The sequence below is a fragment of the Hippichthys cyanospilos genome, chromosome 22 (genome assembly GCF_059441005.1).
Source record: "Hippichthys cyanospilos isolate Australia breed blue-spotted pipefish chromosome 22, RoL_Hcya_1.0, whole genome shotgun sequence".
Lineage (NCBI taxonomy): Eukaryota > Metazoa > Chordata > Actinopteri > Syngnathiformes > Syngnathidae > Hippichthys > Hippichthys cyanospilos.
Window position 1 is genome coordinate 1,613,758 of NC_142390.1, and position 23,764 is coordinate 1,637,521.

General features: G+C 43.8%; 1 protein-coding gene across 1 annotated transcript; it reads left to right on the top strand.

The window, feature by feature from the left end:
• The first annotated feature begins 18,550 nt into the window (after window positions 1–18,550).
• Window positions 18,551–22,150, top strand: LOC148405354 (regulator of nonsense transcripts 2-like). The gene is made up of 3 exons (XM_088406265.1): window positions 18,551–19,154; window positions 20,830–20,991; window positions 21,707–22,150. The coding sequence occupies exons 1-2, from the start codon at window positions 18,584–18,586 to the stop codon at window positions 20,892–20,894; spliced, it is 636 nt and encodes a 211-aa protein (XP_088262391.1). The 5' UTR covers window positions 18,551–18,583; the 3' UTR covers window positions 20,895–20,991; window positions 21,707–22,150.
• Window positions 22,151–23,764: the final 1,614 nt, after the last annotated feature.

The window sequence follows — 23,764 nt, forward strand, 5'->3', positions numbered from 1 at the left end:
GAAAATTGGATAAATAAGTAAAAAGCCCTTTCAAGGCTTAATGCCAACTAAGTCATGCTAGCGGTTCACTTTTCTATCACCGGGAGGGATCAATGAAGCGAGGTTACGGTTAAATCTTGCCGCAGTGTTTTAACCCAGGCAAAAGTCCCCGTTTAAAATTCGCTCCAACTATATTTCAAATGACTGTTAAAAAACAAAAACAAAAATCCTCTTTTTAGTAGAATGATGCCACTGGCGATATTGCCAGAGTGAATTAGTATTATATTGAATGAATATTAGTAATTCATCAACGTTATTCTCTTGGAACACTATCCCACAGCTGATGACGGCCAAACAATTCAGTAGTCTGAAACATTTGAATGTACATGCAGTCCATCCGAAAATGATGAAAGTTGAGGATGGGGACACTGCCAATTTTCTCCACGGAGCAGCGAGAGGTGATTCGGGAAAAGATTCCAATTGAAAAGTAAGATTGCATGCGGAATCAAACGCAGATGCGGAAAGCGCGAGAGAATGACTCGGCGCCAGATGACGTGCGCGTGAGGCAAATCTATTTGTACAGGGCAAAACTGAAAAAAATAAAGAGCGAGGGAGAAAGAATTAAGACATTACAGGACAGGGACACACAACGGAGATAAAAGTGCTCGGAAAGTAGGCGAAACCAAAACACATTCTGCAAGGCATGACAAACATATTTAAAAAAAAAAAAAAAAACATTTCTTGAATGAATGTAATCCAGCCACAATTGCAGTCTATGTGTTTGACACACATTCTGTGCATGTGGCTTTTTGTTTTACGTGTCCATTGTGATGAAAAATGCAGAGGGGCCAAATGCAGGACCGCCACACCGGGCTAATTTAGTACATCGAGGCAGCCTGCAACAGGATTCATTAATAAATCATTAAAGCCATGGAAATGTCTGCATTAAAGCACAAAATAAGAATGCTTCTGCTTCTTGGAGTTAATGTCGGCTCATGTGAAGTCCCAGTAAGTTGAAAAGAGTCCAGGTACACTGCAGGCTAAAATTGAGGATCGCTGGTAGACCTAACCACGGCGTAGTGGCACACTTAAAGCACTGCCGTTAAATTATATGTAATGTAGCAAATACGGCAGTGTGTTTTGGTATTTTAAATAAACGGCATGTGCTGTGTACGTCTCATCAAAACAATTAAAATAGACTTTACTAAGGCAAACGGTCGCAGTGGGTTTGTGTCTAACGTTCCGCAATCATTTCACACATGAACGGAGTCATAAACAGCAAGTCTTAATGTGTCACAATGCAGGTCAATGAAAAGGATTCCCACAATGCAGCAGTGACTGAAGGTCACGGCAACTTGGTCTACGGAGCTTAAATGAAAAGACAAGGACGCGCGTCGATAACGGCGCTTAAGACTGAGACGCCACCTTTCTGCAAGTTTTGTTGACTTTGGCTCAGCTCGTTTCCTCGCTCCAAGCATGAATAATTGTGCGTGTCGGGTAATGATGGCGGAAATGGGCTGGCGCTGTGCTGGACTCGCAGTGTGAGTCTGATACGCTGACAAATGGAAGGTGTATTCCAAAGGACAGTTTCTCACCTCCGGGTGACCTCAAGAAAAATGATTTTCATAGTAGTGTCTCACTTGTATTCCTGGACTTTTTCTTTTTCCTTTTTTAATCTCAAATGAATGAACACGCGAGTGGTCATATTTAAAATCAAGTCAGAGACAAATTTGCCCGGAAACAGCTTTAATCAATGTTAAATGTCAGCATGAAAAATATGGAAAGCTCCTGTTGGCGATTTGTGCAATTTGTGACAGCCGCCATTGTGTCCCTCGATACAGCGGCAGAACGGCGGAGTTCAATTAGTCACATTTGTCACTGTCTCGCCGAGCTTGTTTACGCATTCTGTCGGGGACGATGAAGTCCCATCAGTGCCACACCCGCAGTTGTTTGACAGTCTGCGATGTTGCTTACTCAGATATTTGTGTTGAAAAGACCGGTTGATTACGGCCGCGGACATATATTTCAGTTCATATATTGCATTTTTAAAAGGTAATAATTGTGCACAAAGAACAGTCAAGTGAGCAAATAAATTATAAGCAAAACCTTTCATTTTCAGAAAAGGTTAAATAAGCTTAAAAACTTTTTTCCCCCCCAATGGAAAACAGGGTTTGAGATAGTGTGGTTACAAAACTAATTATATTTGCATCTCAAGGCACCACTGTATTTCTTGTCTAATGTTTTAGCAGCTACACCATTTGAGATTTGCAGTCATGCCTTGATTTCCCTTATCGGATTTTTTTTTTCCCCCGCTATAGCGAACAAAAGACTGTCAGAGCCTCATCTTGTGTATTGAAATGTTTCTGCAATATTCGCTGAGTATACATGACAACTTGATTGTTACATGCATATATTGGCTGTCACAAATAAAGCATATTCCGCGCGTGACTGAGATTTTGCAACGTATATTGAAAACTGGCATCTTCAGTGCGCAAGCACACCAAATAAACAAGTGACAATAAGGAAAAGGAGGCAGAAGGAGAAAAGGTGGTGTGGAGGGAGGAAGTATTAGAGCGTACCAGAGGGAGATCAAAAAGCAGAAACCACATGAAGTTACGAATAGAAATGGGAGAAAAAGCAACATATGATGACAGCTGAATTTAATAAATACAAATCAAGAAAGGAAAAAAAAGAAGTGAAAGATGATCAAACAAGAGAATGACAAGAATAACAAGGCAAAGTGAAGCAGGCTTCTGGGGAAACAGAAATAAAATCAAGAATTCAACCCCCAGTGGCTTTATGAATAAGATAAGCACACTTGGTTATTGCTTAAAAAAAAGGGGGTATGAGAAAGTTAGAAGAGCGCTTATTATATGGCAGACGCCTGCACGCCACGCTTGGCTGCTCAATGCCATTGATGCAGTGCGGTGTGCAGAGGGGAGGGGACACCATCTTGTCATGTGCCAACATATTGCACGTTGGCGCCCAAGCAGAGCGACTGCTAATATCATCCCTTGCTTAAGGAAAGAATATTATCAGGGAGGGTGTGTGTTTGGGGGGGGAGAAGAAAAAGGTTGCGATAAGAAAAAAAGAGGGCAGGCAAATGAGAAAAAGCCCCTGCTGGCGAGAAATGAAGAGCTCGTAGGAAGAAGTGCAGCACAGGTGAGCGGGAGTGGGAAAGCCAGGAAGTGCACAATGAATTATGAATGCCTCGGGTTTCATGTGCTCGCCTGCAGCGTGGGCGGCTGCATTGATGGGATCTGGCACGCGGGACACATGCTGGATTAACCTCCCAAAACACATGACGCAACCGCACCGTAACAGTCGAGGATTCCAGAGCTTTTCTTGCACATTCAAACCCACACGCTGCACTGAGACGCTTAAGTTGTCGCTAACACTTGTAGTGCACATGTTACGTATTGTGTGACGAGCAACCGTTTCGGCGATGAACATTCACAGACGAAAAAAAAAATACTGACTCCGTTTTGCGCGGAAGCAGTACGGGTTGAATAGCTAAAGATTTTTTGTCGCACGGATGCCCGTATCCCTCCGTGGGGCGAACGTTGGCAAGTGTCGGTGAAGGTAACGGCTCCTATAGTCAGGGACTGTCCGGGGCCGCAATCTGTTTTGCTTAAAATAATAATAACAATTAAAAAAACCCTAGCTTTGATTGAATTTCGGAGCAAGGACCAAGAAAGTTGAAAGGTAAAAAGAAAATACAGTACCCTCGAAAAAGGGGAAAAGCAAAAAGATGAAAAAGCAAGGTGTTGAAAGGCCGGGGACGAGAGGGAGACAATCGAGAGCGGGTAAAGACAGACACAATATGAGGTGACCAACAAAGGGAACGACTGCAATAAGTCTGAAAGGATGGTGAATGGTGGGGGATGATGAAAGGGAGGCAGAGGAGTAAGTGGAGTGAAAATGAAAGTCAGAAAGACATAAAAGTTGGAGGAAATTGATAAAGGCTTAGCCAAGAGAGAGAGGTAAAGCACAGTTGTGCTGGTAAGGTCGTCGGAAAAACATGTCGGATTTGACCTAGCGGATTCTACATGTTAGATTAATTTATACATAGAACGTTTGAGGCTCCCTCTTCATGCCGCTTCGATCGTCTCTGAAATGTTCTTTGAGAAAGCGCACCGGCGTGTCTTCCCGCATCTCTACGGGAAGTGCGTCATACGGAACTAGGTCTCGCTCGGTCAGGGCTTTCGTTGGTTGCGCGGTGTTTGCTACGGCGGTCTGGCGCACGCAATCGTTCTCACTCGGGCGAAATGAAGGGAATAGGATCATTCGTTAAACCCCGCTGTCATAAACGGGCCGCTTGAATGAAAAACTAAACAACAAATACATGTTTTTAATCAGATCAATTCCAATCCATATATACCTAGAAACAGTATGAGTATACATATTGTCAGCCTTTTAAATCATATAGTATTTCAATGGTTTTAGAGAACAGGAAAGACAATACATATATTGTTTTTGTTTTCTTTATACTGGCTGTTTTTGATTACATTAAGCCAGGGGCGTGCAAAAGCAGTCCTCGAGGGCCGGCGTCCTACACGTTTTCCAGGTTTTATGCCGAGCGGGTGATTAGTTGTGGCTGTTGGTGTTTAGGGCTGATTGGCCGGAGGCTTGAGTAGGTGGTGTGAGGCAGAGAAATGAGGTGTCCGAGTGATGGACTGTGACAAGTGAAGAAGGTTAAAAACATGAACCTGTCGCAGGATTCAAAAACTTTAATTGCAGCGGAATGCTGCGAGCGCTGTTCAAAATCTCATCATTTATGAGCAGGTAGAAAACATTCCGTTGCCCCAGACAAAAAGATGCAATTTTCTCCAATGGAACACTTTTTTTTTTTTCATCATACATATCAGCTTCTTGGATCAAATATCCTGTGACCTCCTTTGAGACGAATGAAACGCCATCGCAAATGTTTTTACTTCTTTCCTATTGCAATAAGGCGTTTCGAAGAACTCTCCTTCGTTCCGTTATGAGTGAGGAAGGCGTGATCTCGTGAAGCAAACCAAATCTCGCCTCGTGCTTTAACGGGGTAAAATTTGCTCTCGGCGAGCAGATGTTTCAGTGTCAGCCCTTCTGCAAACGTCTCCTTAGCGATCCCATGTTTGTCCTGAGCCGGGAAGTCGGCGGACGGAGCATGAATAACGGTGCCTTGAGCCTGCGCCTCACTTGAATGCAACGCGGCCTTGCTGTGAAAAGGGTCACGTAGCACGCTTGCAAATTGCGCACTCTGATACAATTCATGTCCTACCTGACGCTGCTGTGAGAAAAGGAATGTGAGAAAAAGGCCAAAAATAAGAGACATCGTGTGCGGTATTACAGCAAGACAAAGATGGCTTTCCAGGAAACAGCCACCCTTTGAAAGTCGCAAAACTTATTTGAAGAGTTTATAATGAGATACAAATGTGAAAAAAAACTCTCTTTTAAATTGAGATACAACGACAGGGGACAAGGACCATCTTCCCAGGAGTCTTTGGTTACCTTGAGTCTGTTTCTGGATTACTCTTGGGGATTGGCATTTTGAAAACTCAGCGCGCCTCATTCTTGGCGGTAAGGGAAGTGCCCACATTGGTCCCTCAACCGCTCTAATACAGCGTTTGATATTCTATGCACCAAAAGGCCGCTTGGACGTCTCGTCACTTCTGCTAGCCATTTTGTTGGAGTTTCGTTAAATTGTATTGAATCACATACTTCTCAAAGCTGTGCGCTCTAGCTACGCCATTAGGGGTTATAACAATGCCAAGAGTGAAAACAAAACTATTATCATTTTCTATGACTCAATGTTTCACTAGAACGAAAGTTTTCACACACAAAAAATGCAAATCCAAGAGGCAAGAGTTTTTTCAAAGCTTAAAAAACTCTCATGATATTAAAATGCCATTAAAATGCTGTAATATTGAGATTTGTCTATAAAAGATAAAAGACGCTTCCCGTGGCAGGATCTTACACTTGACAATAACCCGAATGGACTCAACAAAACAACAAAGCATCTTTCTGCCCTTTCTCTCCCACTCGAGGGTCTCAAGATGAACACTGACGATTGGCCCCACCATGGAGCCAGGTTTGCTTATAATTGCTCCGTCCTCGTAGCTGCCGACTGCATGCGCGGCTAAGCCCATCTAAGATCATCATTTCAATTTGCTCTTAGCGAGGTTGTCAACACTCCAGTGTTCCTGGGGGGGCGAGCTTCGCTTCTGACCCGCCGACTAGTTGCTAATCCTGTTACGCTGTGAGAGATAACGGAACAAAAGCTTCATACGGTGAAGGGAAACAAGCTCATGCTCAGCTCCTCTCCGGTATCATTACGGCATTAGATGTTACTAGGAAAAATATTGGAAAGATATTGGAAACGTGCAGAAACATTTACATACGTAAATACAAAGTATTGTTTATTCTTAATACATAGGGGACAAATTAAATCTATCTTGTCTTGTTAATATTCACATTTTGTATTAATCTGTGCATCGTTGCAAAATGAACTACGACTGAAGAAGACAAAGAACCTTAATGTTAAAATTAATATAATTGCTCTTCGTCAGCAATTTTCGGTGACCTTTCTAATCCCGGCCGTGCGGAAACTCTTTACATACGTAAGTACAAAGTATTCTGTTTCTTCTTAATACAATGGCGACAAATTCAATCTAGTTTGTCGCCAATGAACTACGACTGGATAGTTTACATATAAACTGATTTTACATGATCAAACAATACCGTACAATAGATATGTGTTTGAAATGCAGGTTTTGTTTCTATCCACTTGGGGGCAGCATCACATGCTACACGGTATACTACCTGTGACTGAATGTGTAAGGGCCAACTCCAATTATATATATATATATATATATATATATATATATATATATATATATATATATAATCTCAGCAACAATAAGCCCTCCAGTTTTCTTCCCCAAAATGAAACTTGGCGCTGCAGCAGCTTCTCTGCGGGGCATCTATTGTTTGCAGACAACAACCATCATTAGCTCTCCGGCCTCTGCAAATGAAGCCTAATGAGATACAATTTAGCCAATTGTCTGGCTCGTCGCACCGATACGCCATGGCGGCATGTTGTTTTAAGAGGTGGAATTAGTCTTCCTCTCGGAGGAGCTATTTTCTGCAATATTAGCATTAATAGCATGTGACATTGCGATAGAGTTAACGTATTAGTTTTATATCATCATTTCGTTTATATATATATATATATATATATATATATACACATGTATATATATATATATATATATATATATATATATATATATATATATATATACACATGTATATATATACATGTATATGTATATTATCTGATCAATCGACTAACAGACGAGATAGAACAGAATATCAACAGATGATCAATAAGTAATGTACAGATTAATAAAATAATCACCAGTCGCAGCCCAAATTCAGATGCCTTAATTTAGATGGTAAAGAATATATGCATGTAAGTGCTGTTTGGTGTGAAATGAGCAAAATACACATTGATTGCTGCCTCATTGTAACAACCGCCGCGCTCATTTTGCCACCGCACGTGCTTGCGACAACTCCTCGGCTTGTCGTGAAATGCCAGCGAGGGTTTATTATCGCACATGCAGGTGCCGGCTCTGCAGCTCGTTACGGACCGCCGAGGAGCCTCGGCGCATCCTCCAGTGAGCAAGAAGCGGATGGAGAGGTTAACAGCGGGCCGCCAGAGTCCTGCTGGGAATTCTGACAACTGCCTGACAAGCCGGAAAGCACACGGAGCCATGCGGGTCTATCACGCTCATCAAGCTGTGCAGACGACTTAGAAAATGCACTTCTTGCATAATCTAACGGGATTCGACAGCAAAGACATTTCAAGCAACGAAAGGCCGGGAAGGGCCAAATATCGCATTGATCTCAAATAGAGGAAACATAGGTTGACTGATGACTGCAGCCGGTTCCCAAACTCGTCACATGAGGACAAGTGACAGTTGACGGTAAGGGCCACGCGGCACCGAGAGGCCCCCGAATTGCTCATCATCCTCGGGAAAGCAACATATGAGCAAGCGCCACATAATAACGATGGGAAATCCTCCATCATTCCCACTCACACGCCTGCCGGTGTAATGAAAGCCACAAACAAACATGCATAATTCAGCAAGCCGGCCACTTGTGCGTCGGCGCCGATTGCGCCGGAAAGTGATCAAGTGCCACACTTACTCCGAGGCGGCCTTATTCAAGCTCATTTGTTTGGTGCAATTCAAGAGGGGGAATGCCTTTTTGTGTAATGCGCCATGGCTAAGCATCTTATTTATTTTGCCAAAACCGCAGGTGCTTGCTGTCTTAGCAAAGTCATCTGAGATAGGCGCCAGTTAGCCTGTGACCATTGTGAGGATAACCGGCTCTAGAAAACGGATGGATGGATATTACGTTATATATTTGCTATTTTTTTGTTTATCTGTAATTCACTATTCTCACCTTAATGTGAGATTCCTCAAGATCATAAAGATTACATATTAATTTTACAGTGTGATCAAGCTCAATTGAGTGTTTTGCCCGCAGAGGCAAAGATTCATTAGATCTGATATGCGCCCGCTAGGAATGAAGTCGACCTTTTTTGAAAGGCAGATTGAAGACAAAAGCGAAGGTGAAAGGTGAATTGTCCGCCGACGTGCCAGCGGGCAGAAGCAATCTGCGGGCGGACGGATACCAATTGCACTTATCTTGCGCTGACCTTCTCAAACCCGCAGTCTGATTGAGGAGAAGCAAGAGAAGGAGAATGTTGAACGGAAGTGATGATAAAAATAGGGATTTAGGGGAGGTGCACAAAAAAATGCCAAGAGGTGGCTTTGATTTGGAGCTCGATAATACAGTTGACCCCCGGGTTACGGCGTCCCCGGCTTACGTTTTTTTCACGATGTGGAATACCGAGTTTTTTCATCCCGTCTTTAAAGCATTTATCCCGCTTTACGATTAACATCAACAACTGTCATGACATGTGGGGTTGGTTGCGTTTTGTTGTTTTGCCTCCATCTTGAGGCGTTTTTAGGTAATTGCTCTTTTTCTCTGTTGGCGTCAAACTGCCTCTGCTGCAACGCCTCTCCACAACGCTGGTCTGCTATTGGACGGCGTTTCAAATCCCTAAGATACTGGTCTACTATTGGTCAGCGTGATGACGTCACGAAGATGCTGGTCCGCTATTGGTTGGCACACCGGGTCACAAAGACGGCCGCCTTAAGACTTGATCTCGTGTGAGAGTGCTTTCAATATTATGCATTTTAGTGCTTAATTCAAACTTGAATGGGTAATCCACGAGTCCCAAGTTCCCACGCCATCCTCTCGCATCGTGATGAACCCCTCGTTAGCCTCGCCTTTTTCTTCCCAAATTGTAATGGCCCACCACAGCAGTATGATAAGTTTTCAAATGCCGCGCTTCCCGGTGTGGCCGCACGCCTCCGCTGCTGCGCCAAGTGGTTTGCGATCACGGCCGGTTTCTTGCCACCCGGCTTTGCCCTCTTTCGGGTTTTTAATGTGCACATTGCTCAAAGGTTCCATTGGTGTAAACAGTCAAGAGTCATTCACTGTTCTTTGCACTCTAATTGTCAGCTGTTTTATCTCTGCACATGCTGAAATCCTTTCTGGCAAGATGGCTAATATGCTTCATTATACTTTATTTGCCGCCTGCGTGCAGAGCATTTGTTGTCATTTGTGTAGCGGCAGACTTACTTAATAACAATGCCGTTTGTCGGATTAAGTGGCATTGGAGTGCGGGCAAATGGATGAGGATTGTGCATCCTTCAAACCCAAGCTTTTCCCAAATGATTTTAGACTCTTTTGCTTTTTGTACCAAAGGCTTTGTTAGGGACGCTAGCTCGATCCACGGGGAAAATTAGACCACGCATAGTTTACAGAGTTCTCCGGACTAATAAAAAAGATAAATAGAAATGACAGACTAATTTTCTGCTTTTGTGTCCAAACCACGCGGCCGGTATAGAGCCACTCCTCGGGTTGTTTGATAACACTTTAAGTACCTATACCACGAGTACTTTTGATACATAACCTCCCTCCCCTAAAACAAAAACAACAATGACAGATCGTTTGATAGAAAGACAAGCATATCACCATAAGGTTACACAATAGCGATATCTCTTATGGCTATTTTCCCATCCCTAACTTCAGTGTGATTCTAAGTTGTCCCCCCCAAAAAACATGATTGGTCTCCAGCGTATAGGAAGTAGAGATGCACCTAAATGTAGCGCACTGTATACAGTTAAGCCCCATGTTACTGGAGCTGCCTCAAAGGGGCAATTTGGCCTCATTTCGGCCTTGTTTTAGGCGCATTTAAAATTGCAACTCCTCTCTCATTGGGAGTGTATAAAGTTAGCAAGGAAAAGAAGGAGCTGGAGTGAAGCCCCCATTAAGGGGCAAAGTCGATCAAAAGCTGGTGACTAGCTGTGGATATCTGAGTGTCTTCCCCTCTGCTGTCTTAATAAGGAAGGAATCGAAATTCGATCGGAGCCCAGATTTGAAGGCCGTTGCCAATTATAGGGCGGCGTGCTTCTCCCTCAGGAGCTTTGTTTCTTGCGAGCGCTCAACGTGATCATGTGACCTATCCTCACGGGGATACATGTGTCTTGCGCAAGTGCACGCCAATTCTTGTTTTGTTACAAGCAGCGGGCTCACTGATTAATGGTTGTAAATCATATGATGCAAGGTATGCTTACGGATCTTTTTTTTCCCCCTCAAAGGCAGAAAAAAGTTGACGGCAGCAGTGACACCACAGCCGACCCGGAATGGATAATCTGGAGTTTCAGGCAATATCCAAGTGTGCGTGTCTCAGTTTGCCAACGTTACTTGAGCAAATGCAGAAAAACAGGTAAGCCCTTACCTGAGCCATGGGCACGTGGTGTCATTTTCAGTATGCCGCAAGTGTATAAATGTCTTTATAGATATCACTTGATCATGAAAACTAATTGAGGTATCACATTAAAGACAGGTGATGAAGTTTTTAAGTGCTGAAAACGGCTAAATAAGTGTACTATGCCTATTAAGTGCCTTATCCAATCCTGCGTGTGTATTAAAAAAAAACAAGATGGAATACAATTTGCAATGTCATTGTTAAATTTGTTTTTATCAAGCTGCCAAAAAAACACTTTCGTTTCGATTTCCAAAGGATGCAGACCAAGAGGAAAATACCGGGCTATCACTGCAAAGGAGAAAAAGTTGAATTCAGGCGTTTTATGGTAATGATGGTGTAATTCATTTAGGACCGTAGTGAGCATGCCGAGCTGCAGGTGGTCAAAAGCCTCAATCCTCTATTATGATGAACGCACGGGCTTTTGTCCATTGGGTGACATAAACATTGATTTCTTCCAGCATTTTTGTTTTAGCCACTCCGGGGACGGTGACGTTCCTTTGGTCCAATCGACCCTTTCAGGATTGTTACCGCGTTAGCATTTCTAAAGTTTAATGGCTCCTTGATCAATGGGGGCTTATGGATTTGTAAATGCTTTTCTGCACGGCAAGGGAATGACTGGAAACTGAAAAATGTCACTAACTGCGAATATGGAGAAAAGCATAACTCTCCAAACACAAGTGAGTGTCACATTCAAAGTAATTGTCTCCCTTCAATGCAAACAGCCAGAAATATTTCATAAAATAACCTTCAGCACCTAACTCATGCTACTCTTAAACAAAGGTAGCTGTAGTTTATGTTAATAAACCAATTGCACCGATTTTTCCTCAAACTATCAATAGATGGCACTGTAGCAGCATGAATGCCTCTGAAATTTGGCGTACCAGCCCGCAAAGTACTGCAGACGTATACTGTGCGCATCCACTTCCATTTCAAACCACTGACACCGTTGGATTACATAATTGAGTCTTCCCCCGGCCGATTTTCCTTTTTGAATTCTCAATTCTCTTGTTTCCTTCTCGTAGTCGCCCCGTCTTTAAATGTGTTCTCATATTATGGCCACGTGTACAGCCTATAAGTACAAAAAATACATTTAAAATCCTACCATAACCAAAATGACACCTTTTGCTATCTGGGATGCTGTCCGTCTTACTCTGGAGCTTGAGCAGACAGTATTCATCATAGTGTGCATAAGAAAGTGAAACTATTGTCTGAGGAGGGTGTCCAGCACGGCTGAGAGGCATTAGAAATGAACAAAATTCTATTTCCTGCTGGGGACACCTTTAAACTGCTTCCACTAAAGCATTTTTTTTTTTTTTTTAATAAACGCTCCAACGATGGATCCTCAGCTCTGTCGCTTCGCCATTCATCTTTGTGACAGCTCTCTGGGGGAAAACTATTTTAAATATGGTGCTCCAAAAGTGAGCATAGCGTGCAAAAAGCACACCAACAACACCTATATATGTTTAGGGGTACGTTAAAATTTAAGCAAGGACGCTTTTGGCCGTTTTGCCTGTCTGGACTATCGTCCGAAAGCGGCCGCTGTTCCCAGTAAAGGGTTGATTGCCGATAGACGCCAGAAAATGGTGGCAAAATATGTTTGTCAAAACGAAGCCCCTCAACTCACGGAATTACATGTAGCTCATGTATTCAAAGCACTAGTTTTACGTCAACGAAATTCCGTTGCTTCCTAGCTCATATCCACTTAGCTTTTTGGCACTGTGCCCCAGTTTGCCACTAAAATATAACTTTAGTCCACAGTTATTGTCTTTACGATGAGATCGTAAAAGTTTTGGCGGCGCTGCGGGAGATTCCGATTTTGGTGGTCATAGCTGCCCTTTGCGTGACCCGCGTGACTGGAAATCCTTGTTCCCGCCGTGCACATCTAAGCCATCGACATCAAACAGGAAGCAGGGAGAGATGTGGGAACTTTTAATTTCTTCACAGTTTTCATCTTCAATAGATGTGCAAGCGGAGGTCAGTTCATGCAGCCTCTTCCTGCCTCGCCCTAACAGAAAGCTGCCTTGAAAGGACATTTCACTCGCTCTCATCAAATGTGTTGACTTTGCATATTTAGAGGAGTCTGGTGTGGTATGAACAGACCTGAACGGGTGGCCAAAACGCGAGTCGTCCCAAAAGGCTCTTCCTTTTCACAGTGGCCAAATACAGCCGTCATTTACTAAGCCGATTCTGGCCCTCGCTTCGTCTTGTGTCCTCCGCCACATCGATGGGACGAGGCCGTGAATAATGCTCTCAAATACGCCGGCCGGCGGTAACCCTACGCTGACTTGCCAACATGGTTGCTGTGAAAATTGCCGATTGCCAATGAATGATCCCCCCTCCCATTATCTCCAGTCTCCGCCGGACTTGCAGAAACAAAATAGCCGGAAAAGTTTGCTTTTTATGAGCGCTCCTTCGTTTGCGTCGCGTTTACCCGGCTTTAAATCGATCCTCAAGGACTGCATGCATAACGCAGCGAAGGAAATGCTCCGCCACCCACTCTGACAATCTAGGCACACTACTTCACTCTAATACATAGTGCAGAAACATGCTCTTCACAGGTACAATGAGATTTACGTGCGCACGCGGGACTGCGCAAACACACTTCAGGCACATGGGAGACTCGTCTGAGTAGCGTCGGTCGTCACAGAAGAAGAAGAAGGCGTTGAACATAACACCGTTAGTGAGCACATGAGAAGCGAACCCTCGGGGGGAGGACGCAAAGACTTCTTGTTCACCGCTCAGATGCTACACCACGCGTGAGCCATCTCACTGTGTCTGTGGATGCATAATATGCTTTGTGTCACTTTCCGTACGCGCCACATGAGGAGAAGTCGCATACCACAGCTCTTAATTCCAGCACAACGTGGACATTAATGAATTTTTCCTTCGTTAGTGCCTCGTGAAAGTGAGCTGGACCGACCGCAGAGCTAAATGCTGGCTCGGAGGCAGATTGTAAATTATACACAAATCTGGCTTCACACTGTTTAATAATGGATTCTGCTCCTTGGTGGAACAAAAGCCTAAATGGGATTGATTAGAGCTGTGATTCAGCTCTGTCCTTTGACAAATAATTACTTATTAAAAATTAGGTCAGGATCCCGAGATTTGCAGTTTTTGTTTCTACAAGAGCTCAAACAATTGTGTGTGTGTTTGTAACAACAGTTTGTCATAATGTTGATTGATCTATTTTTAATGACATATTAGACAACACACATCTTCACAGAAAAAAGTATACAACAGCTGTTATTGATTACATTTAAAAAAAATGGAAATGGTTCTAAATGATTACTTGATATTGTGTGTGTGTTTTTTTTTATATTGATCCAAAATGTAATGGGTTCAAATCCTTCATGCTTATGATTAATACCCCACAATAGTTTTGAACTAATTTTCCTCCGCAGCCAATTTTAGAGGACATTTCATAACAGAAACATTGCTAACGAATGTGCCTATATTGTTAGCCAACGTTCCAAAATTAGAATACCGAGGTCATTCGACCTGTTTGACCCACATACAGGAGGATATGAGCATAAAAGAAGCCAAGAGGCAAACACATTGCTCACATCTGATTGTGTTTCCTAACTGCCAGATTGCATAATGTCCCACCATAATGGGCGCTTTTTAACCCCGCTGACCTCGCGCAGTGAAATTGATTTCTATGTGAGGCGGGGGCGCCCAATGATCCTCAGCGTCCGTGAAGGGGTCAAAATCTCCCGTCATACTCTTCAAACAATAATAATTGTTTGTTAATACCTTCAAATGATGGGGTTGAGACCATGGGAAGTTGATTGTTTCCAAACTTTTGACCGCTTCTGAATACATTTTTACCTGTCCAAGCACCACCCGTTCCCCGACAGTCGCAAATACGCTTTCGTTGCGCAACATTGTGCGTACGATGACAATAAAGCCATTGTATTTTATGCAGACCATGAGGAGGGAAACCCCAAGTGACGCCTGCTTCTTACATGCGCTTCATTTTTTTTGTGTGTGTGTGTGTGTAAAATGTTGTCTGAGAATTTTCGATGATGAATATGACTTCCTAAAACAGGGTTCTCGTCGCGTTCTGTTTTGCATGAAGGTGACGTTGCTGTCGTTGTACTGGCTGTACATCACATTCATACAAAATGCTCCTCTGAGCTTGCGCCCGTGTGCGCGAGATCCTTTTGGCAGCAGGCGCCGTGTGTAATCGGAGTGGGATGAGAGCAGCTCTATTTTAGGGGGGTCTGGATCCATGTCAGCCTGGCTTCTGTGAAGAAGTAGATAAACAAATAAAGAATGATGCCGAGTGGGCTTAAAAGCCTGTTTTCAAAGTTCAAAAGAGCTGTTGCTTTGGCGATATCATGAATTTGTCTGAATTTGTTTGAAAGTTAACGCAAGTTTGCAAGCAAACAACGTGAAAATCTGAAAAACCGAGAGCGGGGGACTCAAAGCTGCTTCCGAAGGTTTTGGGGTCAATCGCCCTTTCTTTATTTCCAAATAATGGAACTCTGTAACATTTATTGGAACGTTTAATGAGCAAGTGAACGTATCCTCTTCCTGAATTACAGTTATTGCTTTCATACTGAATATGACTTTTGTTTTTCCCGCCTTGGCACTTTTGACATCTACCTCTCTCTGCGCTCTCCCAGTAATGTACAATGAGTTGCACTGGATCTTTCAAGTCAAAATTCCACTTTTCTCGTGAAGCTAGGTGCATTGTGAGGTTAGACGCATGCGCGCATAGCAAAAGGTTGCCTTTGCAATCCGTGGCTTATTAAGCACGCATACATAGGTTACCCCCTCCTCCCAGCGCTCCATCCTTGACAAATAGTCTTCAAAGCCGTTGCTTTCGTCAGCCGTCAAAGCTGAGCTGTTGAAGCCCCCCCGCCCCCACACCCGCTCCCCGTTTCCATGGCTTTTCTTTGGTTACCCAAAAGGATCGCGTACTGCATGACTGCAAATGAAACCGTCTGCTCACCAGGCCTGTTCATTAATTGCACGCAAAGGAAAGCATTGACGTTCGGGTGGCCGGTTAGAGGAGCGAAGCATCATCAACGTTTGCGAGCCGCTTTGGCGCTAAAGCGCAACTACAGATTAATACCGCCACAGGGAGCTCACTTATGCACGATTTTGAATAACCAAAGATGAGCTACTTTTACAAGCGTTTGTCATTACTGATTCTTTCGTGTACTTACTCTTTTGTTCAGGAAGCCAAAAGAGGCAAAGGATGACCGTGAACAATAAAGGACAAAACATCAATGACAACAAAACTTGCTAAGGTACTGTGAGCAACTGTGTAGTGCACATTTTACAAGGTAAGTCACATTTTTGTGAATGTATTTAGTCTTTGCAATGGGTCAGTCCGTATGTGGGTTTAATTTGATTGATTGATTGAAAACTTTCAAAACGGATTGCTCTTCTTCGATGGTTAGAAAAAAGTCTGAAGAGGTATTATTGGGGAGATACAAGGATTCTGCCCGCTGCCAATTACGAGTGGGGAAAAAACGTTCGTTCATCTGCCTTACGTACCAAGAGAGCTACTCTTTTTAAATGTACCAAACCCATACGTCACTCATAAAAATGTTCCAATACCGCTCGCAACAATACTACATCTTTCCAAGTAGGAGCAAGCTAAGTTTATGTCTCGAGAATAATATACAGTAGCAATCAAATCACTCTTTGCGCGTTCATCAGTTCTAAGTTGTGGATGGTCATCGCCCTTCCGTGTACTTAGTTTGCAGCCGAGTGTGTTACTCTTTTCAAGTAACGTGCGTTGATCATTAGCTTGCATTCTCCCAACAAGCAGCTGTGGCGTTTCTGTAACCGAGGCCAATAATGAGTCATCATGCGAATGCTTCATTCACTTTATACCAGTATTAGCTTTCGTGCCTCATAAATGATTCAACGGTGGCAATATACAGCCTTGTGACATTGTAATAGGCTTGCCATATTGCATTTGATTGCAAACGGAGGAAACCGTGCACTGTGACGCCCTTTTGTGTCATTCGTTCTCTTATTTTTATCAGCCTACCTCCATCGCCAAACCGATTCTGTCGGTCATTCCTTCAGAGGTCCGCGTCATTTCGGAAGGTGGGATAAACGAACGCGAAATCCGGAGGCAAAATTTGGGAATGTTGCGTGTCATCTCGGGTGAGATGGAAGGATGACGGACGGCTTGATTGTCGGTTCGGTTGAGAGGAAACAATCGGAGGACGGGGCCGTCGTGTTTTTGATTTTGACGATGCCGACGGCGGATCCCTGCTCTGTGACATGATGACAAACAGCGCTGGCTACCTTCCAAACCGGACCACACGCACTGTCGTTGATAGAGAGCGCACACAGCTTGGAGTGTCGTCAGCCGGGTGCAGCGTAGATACAGGCGTACCCAAGAGTCAAATCGTCGTTCCGTGTTGGAAGAAAAACATTGGTTCCTGGTGTGTGCTTTTTTTTTTTTTTTTTTTTTTTTTGCACTACATGATATTCTGCACTACATTAATAGCGCCGTTGTCTCTGTTTGTTTTTTATTGCATTCGTCAAGTGAACCGAATAAGAATGTCATTGTATGGTACAAATATCCATTGTTTGCTTTAGATTGATTTTGTCACATATTGACCCGCTTTGACGACATCATTTAAGTCTGTTAATGAGCCCAGCAAGTGTGTAACGCCCCCACCGATACATGTGTTAAATCAGTATCTCGATGACTCCTTATTTTGCTCCTTGGGCACATTAGCCCCCACGCAACATGCCGCGTCGCATCGTGAACAATCCGCAGATTACGTTGATTGATTACGACTGGCAAGGATGACTCGGACAAGTGGCAGGCGGCGATCCAGTGACGGATTCGCCATCTAATGGCGTTGACTCTCATACTTGCGTTTGTGTGCGTGCGTGCGTGCGTCTGAGGGAAACGGATGCTGAGCGACGAGTGACTGACTGATAGGATGATGAGATAACGAGCAGACGAACACGATGACGAATCGGAACCAGAACCAGATATCCAAAGCACCCGTGATGGAAACCGACGTGAGCAGATCCGTAACGACGAGGGCGCTTTTGCTCGTTACACAAGGCTCCCGCCGTTAAGTACTACATGTGTTGCGACAAATGTGCAGCAGCACGACCGGGCCGATAAATCTGCTGGCCGTGTGACGATCCCGCTGCCGAAAAGCCGGATGAGATCCATGGAACGGAATAGTAAAGATTGGAGCACAGGGTCCTCGGTAACTAGAATCGCGTTTGTCCCAATTAGCACACGAATGTCTCGGAAATAAAAAGTCTACACACCCCTCCGCTAATGCCTGTCGTTCAAAGTCGGAGACAACCACCTTATTGACATCAAACACAATCGTTGCCTGAAAATCATAAAATTTCTCCGGATTGGCTTGGTCTTCCGGCCGGGTCAGTGTTCCCCATGGACGGCGAGAGCCCGATTAAGATCAAATTTCCAAGTTTCCCAAAAAATGTAAAAAAGGAGACAAAAATGCGGGATTGTCTGTCACAGCCGCATCATCTCTTTCTTCGTGCTTTGAGGGAGAGGCGTTTGTAAAACATGGACACGACAACAATGGCTGGAGCCTTATCTGTCCAATCCCATTATTGACTGCGGGCGCGCTCGCGGAAAGACACAAACAAAGACACGCGTAACATTTAGTTTTTCCCCTCGGATGTTCGTATTTTCACTTCGGAATTTCCCTTGCCGTCCCATAGAAAGAGTTTAAAGTTGTAAACTTTATGCGTTTGTGGTGCTCCCTCGCAAACCTGTTTCATGTCAAGTTACTGTGCTTCAGGGAACAGGAAGAGGGGCAGCAGGTGCACCAAGAGGCCTGGGAGCGCCACCACTGCCGCAAGGAGCTGCGCAGCAAGAACCAAAACGCCCACGAGGCCCGTCCGGAAGAGGCCTTCTTCAGCCGGCTGGACTCCAGCCTGAAGAAAAACACGGCCTTCGTCAAGAAGCTGAGCACGCTGACTGAGCAGCAGCGCCTCTCGCTCTCCAATGATTTTGCTTCGCTCAACCTCAGCAAGTACATTGGCGAGGCGGTGAGCTCGGTAGTGGAGGCCAAGCTGAAGATCTCGGACGTGGGCTGCGCCGTGCACCTGCGCTCGCTCTTTCACCGGCGTTACGCCGACTTTGCCCCGCTGCTCCTGCAAGCCTGGAAGAAGCACTTTGAGGCGCGCAAGGAGAACAAGGCACCCAACGTCAGCAAGCTGCGCACCGACCTGCGCTTCCTGGCCGAGCTTACCATCGTGGGCTTCTTCACAGACAAAGAGGGAGGGGCTGTCGCTCATGATCAAATTGCCATAGGTGCATTTTTGAGTTGCAGCGATATCTGACTTCAAGCGCTTGTCATCTTGGTCTTCCTTCGGTGAAATGTCTTTTTCAGTTTGCGTTTCTTCAAATAATGCTTGTAGAATGTGAAAGTGAGTCTCGGATACAAACGCAGTTGCGTGTGGGCTTGAGGTCATGATAAAAGTTGAGAGGAAAAGGGGGAGAAGCGATAAATGCGATGCAGTACTGCCCTCCTGTGGGGAAGTTGAAAAGTGACATTGGATTTTGGTTTTGACTGAATTGATTTGCAGCATGCTTTTTCTGTTTTTGTTGCCTGGAATTTGTGAGGTGTCGCTTCACTTACAAATGAAACCGAGTAAGTTCTTTCATGTCCAATCAATGCTTGATCAACCTTTCATTTTAAATGTGAAAGCATTTTTGAATCTATTCAGAATAATAAACTGCTGGACAAATTTCGACATAGAAATTCTGCTTTCAACTGTTTTCTCTACCATATGGTGGAAGTAATGAAACACTGCAGGGGACTCCTTTTAACATCTGGTAGTACTTACTTTCTTTTGCTTATCCGCTCTTCTATCGATCAATCCCAGGCAATTTATGTTCTCGTTTCAAGAGTTTACAATCGGTTTCAATGTAATGGGCTGCTTTCTTGTGGCCATAGCGGAACACTGCAGGGGATTCCGTGATAAATCAGTTGTTTTTAGGAGCGTGTCAATCGTTCAGTTATACCTTTCGGATGGCCAATCTTAACCGTTGTGGTTGCACAAATGCTGGATCCAAAATAGCTTTCAAATGGGAATCGTCTGTTTTTTAATACATACAAATTCTGGGACATTTTAACTGTCTTTCAATTGGTTTAATTGTAACGGGCTGCCCTCTTGCGGACAAAATCTAATACTGCAGGATACTATAAACTACTGTACTTCGGTTTAGAAATGCGTGAGTGAACTGTGACCACGATTTAGTTTTACTGTAGCAACTTTTAAATGGCTTTCCATGCTGGAGTTTGCCTTTCAGTTTTAAAATTTGGTAACTTCGCTAGGTTGAAAACTACGACTAAAATATCGATGTGACAGCGCCTCTCGTCGTTGCTGCAAATCACAAGTTTTAAATATGGTGATTTAGATGTGCCAGCCAATTTATATTTGGTCACTTTCGTTCATTTCTAAACCGAGTCCATATGCAAATTTAGGTGTGCCAGTGCAACTTTTTGATTGGTCAATTTAGGTGTGCCAGTGCAACTTTTTGATTGGTCAGCAGGTGTCACACTCCTTCCTGTTTGACCGCCCAAATGCAAATTTTTGTGTGCCAGCGCAATTTTTTGATTGGTCTGCATGTGTCACATTCACTCCTGTTCAACTGCCCTTATGCAAAATTTAGTGTGCCAGCGCAACGTTTTGATTGGTCCGCATGTGTAACGCTAATTTCCACTTAAATATATATGCAGTCCAAATTCAAAAGCGGACGTAGGCGCCTGTCTGCAAATGAAGTCGAGCGCAATTGCTCAAATCGGTCAAAATTGGCTCCGAAGGGTTGAAGCGACACCATTACATTTCAAGTTGCTGATTATCATATGACTTGTCTTTGTTAGCTTAGCCTCTTCGACGAGAAGGCCGACAAACATTCTGATGTTGACAAATGTGACTGAATGTTTACTGTAAGACACGTCAAATACTTTCTTTATTTTCAGGAACAAGATCTGCTGACAACGTTTTCCTTTCAACGCTACTTCATCTGGAACAAAACACTAGCTAACGAGTAAACAAGTTGGCATCTCAGCGGGCTTTCTGTGTCCCGTCAAGCAAGGATTTTGCCACTAATGGAGGTCCGAATCAGCTTGCGTGTTGACCAGGTGCCGTGGCTGGCGAGCTTTTCCTAGCGGAACCCGTTGCAAACAAGTGTAAACGACACGAGCGTATTGAGCGTAACTGCAGGATTCCAGACTCAAAAGGGACGCGAAAAAACAACGAGGCAAACAAAAACAATAACAAGCTAACGCCTTTAATACTTGTTTGGTTTTTGCTACATGGTGGGGTCTTCTTGTCCCACTTTTGCGGGACCCCGAAGTTCAAGACCTGCTTTTAGAGTTTGGCTTTTGATGGAGGTTAGGGTACACATTCGGGTTAGCTAATCGGATGTGAGGTTATGTCAATAGCATGGCCGCACTAAGATAGGAAAACAAATTTGCGTGTTTTTGTTTTTTGGAGAGCCTTACTAGTCCACTAGTCTTTTTTTATTTTTTTTAACTGGACAGATAGATATACAGAACATCATTTGGCGTGTTTGGCAGTAAATACGTGAAATAAATTGTCCCTTTAGGGGCCTATCTCTCGTTCTTTGCACTGCATGCATGCATAAAAAAATGTCTTAAAAATCACAGATTACAAACTTTCCCCTTAGATGTAGGGGTGGCCAAAGGGGTGACAAAATGGCTGCCTATTAGCTCTGGCAATGCTTCAGTGATTTTCGCAACCTGCTCTGAGATGAGCACTTTGAGCTCAAAAGTATTTGGACAGGCTACTGCTCGATTATTGTGTCCTGAGACCTTCTTGTGCACTTCATTGCAGAAGCCCTTCGGCGACGAATGCAAATTTCGGGAGGCGCTGCTGCCCAACAATTACAACGCCTACGAGTCTTTTGTTTACAAGCGCTTCTACGTGGCCCTCGGCCGGCGCGGGCGGGCGCGGCGAGGCGACAAGGCATCCACCGCCTCCACCGGCACGCACTTCCTCCCTCGGTTGTGACTTGACGCCGCCCGTGCACATGCCGCTTCTCCCCCCCCTTCCTCCAGGTAACGCCGTGTTGTCGCCAGTGAACTGTGCAAATTCTGTTATTACCCCCCTCCAAAAAAAAAAAGATATCTGTATATTTGAAAAGCCATCTTTGTATATTTTTGCCATACTATGCTGCTTTTGGGACCTTTACCGCTCTTCCTTGGTGCTTGCTCACCGACGCTATACGGACGTGCCTCTTAATTATATATATATATATATATATATATATATATATATATATATGCTTTGACATTCAAGCAAAAACCTGTGATTACTGCTCCAAAATTCATATAAATAAAAGTAACTGTACATTGTGCTGTTAGCAATGATGCAAAACGCCTTAATACAGGTTACGCAATGGATATTTTACCACCAACTATGGAGCAAAACATGTAGACAGATAATACAACAATGTTCACATCATATATTTTTGATCCGCTGCGAATTTCTATTAATTCCTACTTAGAACCCGTGATCATCCGTGTTAAGTATTTCCATATGCAGTGTAACAGTAAAATACTGCCCCCAAGTGGCCAGAGCCTACACAACAAAAGGAGTAGCACAATGTCCATGAGCTGTTTTTTTTTTTTTCCATAAAGTACAATATTGTAACGTGTTTTGTTAGATATTACAAGCATTTTCAAATGGAACTTGTCTATCAAAGCACCACTGTCCTTAAAATCCATTTAGTGTACGTGGCTGACACAGAGGAGGAGCGTTTGTGCTTAAAAGGTCTTTAATTACCTCAAAGCACCGAATTGTAGATGAAGAAGGGGGCAGGGTTAACAAGGGAGAGACTCACTGGTTCTTTGCACTGTAATTCGATCGATTAAGTCATTTACAATTTGAGGGGAGCGCAATAAAGTGCACAGTAGGACTTCTGTGGGACCTCCAAAGTCTGAACGTCTATGCAGGGCTGTCACAAGCCTGCGGGAGATTTAAAAGTGGCGGTAAAACAGGCCGAAATTCAAATATCAGTCTAAATATGAATAATAGTAATAAGGAATTCATCAGCAAAATCATGCTAATTCCCTGCTCTGTTTTGTTTCTGTTAGCTGAATGCTAAGTCTGATAGCTTCTGCTTGGAAAAAAAATGTGTATCTGGCTCACATCGGACGCCACTTTTGGGGGAGTTATGGGTGGGACTCTGGGGGTCCCACTGAAAATGGTAGTGCACATAACAGCATGTGAAGTTCGGTTAAGAAAAAAATGAAAAAAAGACACAGTGTAAATAATGCAAAATGAAAAATGAATTCAGGAGCTTTTATATAAAGAGTCACAATTCAAGATGTTGCCTCGTGTGTGTGAGATGCCCTTGGCATTTTCCCCAGTGCGTGCGTGCGTGCGTGCGTGCGCGCGCGCGCGTGTGTGTGCACTGCAGCTCTTTCTCCACTTTCAATGCGGTGAGGAACAAGTAGCTAGGATGCAGCGAAGGACAATGCAGCAAAAGTGACCACGTCCTAGATTCTTTTCCCGCTCAACTAGTCAGGTCTGAATGAGTTGTCATGGCAATATTACAATTTCCAACACAGATGTCTTGAAATGCAATATTGACAACAAACACGTTCAGACAAAATTGTCCTTAGCCAAAATTTTTTCCGCAGCCCTTCTAGTGCATGTCTCTTTGGCGAATAATTGGCTGCGAAGCTTAGCCAATCCAAATTTGTCCTGACTGGCAACATTTTGTCACTGTACTGTTTGCATGAGTGCTTTCACCTGCTGCCTTCTAGTTTGAATGTCACTAAAACAATAAGCTGACAGACTTGTCCCCAAAGCAAAGCGAGTTGAAGTCTTTTTATTTTTCTATGTATGTGCTGTGCACAGCAGTTGACTGGAGCCCTCAAATAACAA